The sequence below is a fragment of the Symsagittifera roscoffensis genome, chromosome 1 (genome assembly GCF_963678635.1).
Source record: "Symsagittifera roscoffensis chromosome 1, txSymRosc1.1, whole genome shotgun sequence".
Lineage (NCBI taxonomy): Eukaryota > Metazoa > Xenacoelomorpha > Acoela > Convolutidae > Symsagittifera > Symsagittifera roscoffensis.
Genome location: NC_087062.1, coordinates 1,504,600 through 1,511,917, shown reverse-complemented (window position 1 = coordinate 1,511,917; position 7,318 = coordinate 1,504,600). Strand labels below are relative to the sequence as shown.

At 38.2% G+C, this 7,318-nt stretch overlaps 1 protein-coding gene across 1 annotated transcript in view; it reads left to right on the top strand.

The window, feature by feature from the left end:
- The window catches only part of LOC134856784 (gamma-aminobutyric acid receptor subunit beta-2-like), a 33,443-nt gene that overhangs the window by 5,674 nt on the left and 20,451 nt on the right, over window positions 1-7,318 (top strand). The window contains exons 3-4 of the mRNA XM_063873059.1: window positions 5,676-5,845; window positions 7,081-7,225. Coding sequence (XP_063729129.1) covers window positions 5,676-5,845; window positions 7,081-7,225 — 315 coding nt within the window. The remainder of the gene's footprint in view (window positions 1-5,675; window positions 5,846-7,080; window positions 7,226-7,318) is intronic.

Below are 7,318 nucleotides of genomic sequence, written 5' to 3'. Positions count from 1 at the left end.
CCAAAATGTCAGCACACTGTTTTAATTTCATGATTTATAAAGAAGAGTTATATTTCACATACTAAGGGATTCTTTCAACTATTATGAAGGGATCTCTATGAAACTTTTGTTTTGTGGTAAAACTTTGTGTTCCGATGAACCAAAGAGTGACAAGACATCTCACTTTTAGAGATTTTTGACAGAAAAAAGTTTTATAATTTATTATAATAGATTATAATTGATTATAAGAGATTTTAACAGAATTTTTGGAAAACGTATAATCAATTCTTATTGATTATAACTTTTTATAATGTCATGAAAAATGTTATCATTGTAATAGATTAAAAAAATTTTGAGCATCTAAATTTGGCGCTTATATGTCATTATAATTTTGATAAAAGTACAATTATAATTGTAATATAATCGATTATTTTCTCTTTTTACTGAGTGCGGGATGACACTTCAAAATAAAATCCAGGCCTTAGTAGATTTGAAACACGCCTGAGAGACCTAAAAACGCACAAACTTGATGATTAGATCCATGAAATTGAAGATCTCCAAACAGGAAAATGCTTATCATACAATTCTAAGCCAGAAAAAAGCTCAACCATACAAAAAATGTGTTTATCATCCCATTGCCATAAATGAAAATTGTATGATAAGCAATTTTTACCTTAGCGTAAAAAAGTTTCCGAAGTACAAAATCCAAGTTAAAGGAAAAATTGTTCACTCAACTTTTATTCGTTTTATCACTTTTCTGCTGAAATAAGCAATTTTCGAAAATGAGTATTCGCATGTAAAACTTGTGATTTTTGTCTACAACGCAGACCAGGCTGAACTCTTAATAAAAAGAAACTACTTCACCGAAAATTTTTGTGCGAATCATAATTTGAAATTTTGATTGTTTTCACTTTGTGATTTATATTTAAGTTTTTCGAAAAAAAATCAGGCCATGAGTTTCGGAAAAAAATGTGCCTAAAAACTTTCTGGCCAAACAGAAAACTGAGTGAACTATGATCTATTATCTCATTCAATTACTACCCAAATGCGAGTGTCTGTGAGATTTCATATCCTCTACCAATGGGATTGCTTGTGTTAGAAAACATTTCGTTATTGTTTTTTTTGGGACAAAACACTAAATTGTTTGACGGTTTAGGGCAAAACGGTTTTGGTTTAAGGCAAAATGCTTGTCGTCATAAAACTTTTTATTATGAAAAAATGCTTACGTAATTTTTCTCACAATTTGGAATCGTACAAAACTGTATGATAAGCATTCTTCCATACCTGAAAACTGTTTGAAAAGCATTTTTTGTAAACTGTTTTTTTAACTGGTTGAGAAAACTTCTTCTTCACTCTGTGACGAATAGATTCGACTTCTTGGCCAAACAAACTTAAATTTTGCTTATGTGAATTTTTCTCAATGTTTTTCTAAGGATGTTTTTGTACATCTACAGTGAAAACTAGGCAGCCGTTTAGCGTTGTTGAGGACGAACTTGTCTAACTGGACGAACAATGTGGTTGCTTTCTCGTACTCGTTTGACTTAATTCATTTTTTGAAAACTGTATTTCATAGTAGATGAGGTCCACACATACACGATAGAAGTGCATCTGAAGAAGGCTATTTAGAGTAGGCCCAGTCGGCTGTCGGTAGAAGCAGAGCTGATGGTGAACTAGGCAGATAGCAGATCTGGAACAGACCTGCTCAGCGAACATTTAGACATGTGGCAGTTCTGCTGCAGATGATTTTGCAGACACATAAATCTGCTATTGGCTAATAATTCATAATTTGATGCCATGTAATGTGACCAATCAGCTGCTACATTCCATTTTTGATAGCAATTATGGTTGGTGGATATTTCCTTGCGCATAAATAATTCAGATTGTGCTTTCAGAATCATTCAGTCATATATAAATGCTTGAAACTGCGCAGACAGTCAGCATTGTAGGTCTTGAAATGAAAGAGCAGTTACCTAGGTTATGAAAGGGTTCAATTGGTCAAAAACTACTGAGCCGGCTCTTTTAAACTCTAGGCTGAGCATCGCCGATACAAGATCCGGCTCTATTCTCCTTCTTATCATATTTCAAATTTTCAACTTTTTCAATTGTCTGACGTGTTATTATGGCTAAAAGGTATGAAGAACAAATGTGTTCTTAATAGCTTGTAAGTTCACCATGCAAAACATCACCGCGGTGACCGACTCTAAGTTTTGTATAGTTAGATACCTTCTGTTGGCAAGCTCACAACACGTTACCGCCACTGCGGTGGTCACTTTAATCTTTTTGATTGTATGTTTTTTGTAGAATTGGTGATTCTACTGTATTTCATGCTTTATTAACCTGAGCTTAAGATTGATTGGTCGTTAAGTTAAGTAGTACAGCAAACAAAGGGTAAAGTTCGAAATAGTTGAATCTTCAAAGATATAGTCCCTCTTATGGCGGAAAACTCAGGTGAAGTAAAATTGCGGACCACCCCCCAAATAGGAACTACAGTGGCTAGGTTTATGGAATTCAGAGGAGCGATACTAGAGATGATTTGACCAGGGCATACAAAAAACGGGACCCCTCAGACCCTTGGGGGTCAAGTGATAACGGTCCGCGGAAGTGTAAATGGCCCTATCAGAACACGGTAACTAACGGTTGGAATGGAACCAAAATATAGTATGTTATAGACATAGTTGAGGGAAGCTTAAGTTTAGAAACCCAGACCCCTCAGACCCCCACTTCCGGCTTTATGCCCAAAGCAAACAAACCCACCGGTAACTTCCGGAAATCATTTCTCGGCCTCCAATGATTGCAGGGAGCTGAAACTTGGAGGGATCTTGTGTTACAACTTGAACCAAATCCGGCAGTTGGACCGGAAGCTATTAGCACTTGGAAAAACACCCCCTTAGACCGGAAGTAGGCAATTTACGCAAAATAATCAGCGTAAATTTTATGGCGGCATCAGATACTACACCTCGTCCCCGAAAAAAGACCCCTTCTGACTGAAACCCCTCCGTCGACTCCTTCTGGTGTTAATAGCCTTTTCCCGGAAAAAGTGATAATGGACCTTTGAAATGGGATAACTTTGAATGTGTTAACGGGATATGGATGAAACTTGGTAGGTAGGACCCCTATGGGATTCTAAACCTGAATGTGGAAGATTGATCCCGGGTGACCCCGAATGACCTCAAATTGACCTTTGGGCGTTTAGGATCAAATTTGTATAGAAAACCTTGGGATTAACACCGGAAAGTGGCGTATTCCCCAGCCCAACCCCTGGAAATGAGAATGGGTCACCTTGCTAAAAATTGGGGGAAAAACTTATATAGTGGGAACTAGAGCAGAAGCTGATAAAGGAAGCTTGCAACCATGGAGTAGAGGATTTAATTTAAGTGGACTTGGTAAATAATGGGGTCAGTTTAGCTTGTCGAATGATCTATTAATAGCACATCAATCAGACTAAAGAAAAGTAGTCCCAGAGCAATCTGGTAGTAATAGAGGCATAGCATGAGGGTTAATTTTCCTAAATAGTATGAATGGACGGGGATTTTACTTGGCTTCCCGGAGGTGACTTTTTGGTTTAATTTGACCCCTAATAGACGAACTACGTTCCCCTGATAGCTAGAAGGTCGGGATTGGAATAGAGTACAGATAGAAATTTAGATACTTGAAATGAATTAGCTACCCATGAAAAGGGTCTCCCCCTACCCTTGGGAGGTCGGAACGTTAACGGTATAATTGAAATAAAGACCTTGGGAGGATTACTGAGTAAACATAGCCTGGTTTGGAGGTTGAGTTGAACTTGAGAGCTCAAGTTCACAGAGTTCAAGAATTAGTTAATTAGAATCGTATGACATTTGTTTGCTTGGTCAAATTTTGACAGCTACCGCATACCGGGTATCTAATAAGCGTGAAAAGATTGATAAAAGAAACCGAAATTGGCACGTGGCAGAAGTGACAGGAGGAGTGATATAGTCTTAAACTTGTTTGAACGGGTGATTTAGGCGGATGTCAGGACTGATAGGGAATGGGCTGACTTAACTAAAACTAAGTGTAAAGAAAGATAAGGAATTGGAGGGTACCGGAGAGCCTTTAAGAGTCAGAACAGTTGTTAGCTGTTATTGGAGTTGTTGGTTCTCACACAGAGTAAGAGAACTATTATAGCAGAAAAAGTAGATGATTGGTTCTCATCTGAGATTCTCTAGAGAAAGAGAATATTTTAGTGTTAGGGAAATTAGTGGAAGTTAACTTGCAATCAGGCATTTGCCTTAAAAATCTCAGCCCTTGCCCTTCGGTTAGACTGATAGATTATATCGTGGCCATTCAGAGCCTTCTGTAATTGGACGTGTAATCATTTAAGTAATTTACTTTTGGAGATCATTACGATTGTATTGACGAAACAGCCCTAAGAGCAATATACAGAAGGGGCAAGCAACATAGAGCAGTACACAACAGTTGCCACCAAATTAACCTTTTCGCGATTGTAGATAGTAGTGAATCTCGGTCGCCCCGCTGAGTTCACCGCCAAAGGGACCACTTGAGAAGAAATCCGCTAAATCTACACAACAGTGAAGAGAACAGTGTTAGCTACTATTAAGAGTATATGGTTTTCGTCAGAGAAGAGAACAGTGTTAGCTACTATTAAGAGCAGTTGGTTCTCGTCAGAGAAGAGAACAGTGTTAGCTACTATTAAGAGTAGTTGGTTCTCGTCAGAGAAGAGAACAGTGTTAGCTACTATCAAGAGTAGTTGGTTCTCGATCAGAGAATAGAACAGTGTTAGCTACTATCAACAGTAATTGGTTCTCATCAGAGTAGAGAACAATCATTGCTAGTGAGCGAGTTGCGCTGGAACCCGAGTTTAGTACCGGGTTGAAATAGTTGTGCGAGCGAGTTGCGCTGGAACCCGAGTTTAGTACCGGGTTGAAATAGCTGTGCGAGCGAGTTGCGCTGGAACCCGAGTTTGGTACCGGGTTGAACTAGTTGGGTGAGCGAGTTTCTCTGCTAAAGTAGGCGAGTTTTGAATCGAGTCAACCAAAAACTGACGAGCGATTGAACGGAACGGGACGCGGGCTTCAATATAGAAGTTGCTAAATAGTAGTTAGCTTATTAAGGGCACTGTAAATTGTTCTATTTCCTTTGCGATTGAGAATTTACTCATTGTGCCCACGATTTGCTGAACTAGCTAGAAGCGTAAGAGGAGAGCCGAAAAGAGCCTAAATTAAGGGGGAAGTTGCGTAATCCTTTGATCGACCGATTTAGTCTGACCACCAACATAACCCTTTTGGGATTGTGGATCATCTCGTGTCTTGGTGTCCCTCGCTATTACACGGTATAAAGGGGAGAAACTCAGCGGCCGTTAAGTAGAGTGAAAGCGTGCTTAGAGGAGACGACTCCCCAGAAAAAGAATCTACATTTTTGAACAAAAGATAAATAATATAACCATTTGCTCAAATTCCTCAAATCAGCTCAAATTCCAGTCAAAATTTCAGTTGAGTCATTTTTGGAGTTTCTTTCTTTCGGGTCCTATGGACTTGGGTATGTATCGGCACACTTGAAGCTGTGTTTCTAGATATTTGACTGTCAATAGATTTTAGGAATGTTGCAAATTTTTTGCTTAGTGTGTATTCATTATTAATCGGAATAAAAACGAATACACATTGCGAGTAATTCAGTGTACAGTTTGGCCTCGTTATGTCCTGTTCGTTTCTTTCCAGGCCCCAATTCGGTGGTCCTCCGGTGGAAGTGGGCGTGACCACCAATGTGGACTCGCTGGGGCCGATTGACGAGGTGAAGATGAACTTCAGAATAGACCTGTCCTTCAGACAGTACTGGAAGGACGAGAGACTCAAGTTCACTGCTGTGGAGGCACAGCCGCTCTACAACAGTCAGTCACTCCTTTATGCACTTCTTCGGCTCTGATTGGTTGAAAATACCCACTCAAAACCTACGGGGAGGGGGGGGGGGAGGATGTTTACGTAGTACATCTAATTTACCAGAAAACCATAAATTTTATGTAATGGCGCTCATATTAAATTAAATTAAAACTTCAATAGTTATCGATTTACGAAATTATTTACTATACAAGTAGTAAATCATTTCGCAAATCGATTTACTATACAATTTTAAAGATCAATTTTAGCTTTGATGGTATAATGTTAATGACAAAGCTCACAGTTCTGTTAAAATTAAGGTGAAAATTATTACGAATGAGAAAATATGGAAGACAAACGCCTTCGGTAAGCACCTCAGTGAATGCATTCTTATATTATAGTAGTCCAATATTGGGTCAAATATTAAAAAGCTCCCATGATACTTTTTTCCGACCGAAGTGTTCCAAAAGCTCTAAACAGGTAAGATTAATTAAATATATTCGTTAAATCTTTTCTATCTCAATAAATCAACAATTTAAATTGTAAAAAAAGTAAAAAAGAAAAATTTGGATATCTTTTACTATATCCCCTTCGGGTTCCTAGAAACGAATATCCTCGCCAATAAAGAAATAAATCAACAGCTAAGCATATGAGAGTTTTATACCTGGCAACGAATCTCCCCCCCCCCCCTTGCAAACGGGGGGATATAGTGGAAGATATCAAAGTTTTAACTTAAACAAACATAAAAAACGTTTTTTAAATGATCATCGACTGTTTTAGTATGTTACAACAACCATTTTTTTGGTCAAAACTTACCAAAAGTTTCCCAAAAAGTGTATTTTTGGCACTATTTTTTTCACAAGTGTTTTTCATCGGAGTTTTAATGTGTTTGGGGGTGCTTGGAAAATCAATTTTTGAAAGAAAAACGACCCCCTCAAAAAAAATATTGCGCTTGCCTCTGCCTTGCATTTAGTTTTTTAAACAACTGATCAAAAACATTCATTATTTGGCGGTCTTCAACTTGTCGCAAAAGGTTCTATAACTGCAGGTTATATCTTTTTATCAGGTTATCAGGGATTTAATTTTATATCTGACTTTTTTCTTCTTCCTCATTTGATATGTATTTTTTCTCTGTAATCCTGTTATATTCTGCGTAGTCAAAGTATTCATATTCACAGGATGAATTTATAAACAAGTGTAGAATGAATAGGTTGGACCATCCACTAGTCCAAGATGAAGAATGTTCTAGAACCACTCACTCTGTCACATGACTTCCTGAAGCGCATCTGGGTTCCGGACACCTACTTCCCCGACTCCCTCTCCGCCTCGAAGCAGGATGTCATGGTACCCAATGTCCTCATAAGACTATCCCCCGACGGGTCCATTCTCTACAGGTACCACTTATACGCAGTTGCACAAAGTTCAAAACAGTAAACAATCTGTTTCAGAAAAAATTGCAAACAATAGCCAATTTTTAGGTGTCTCAA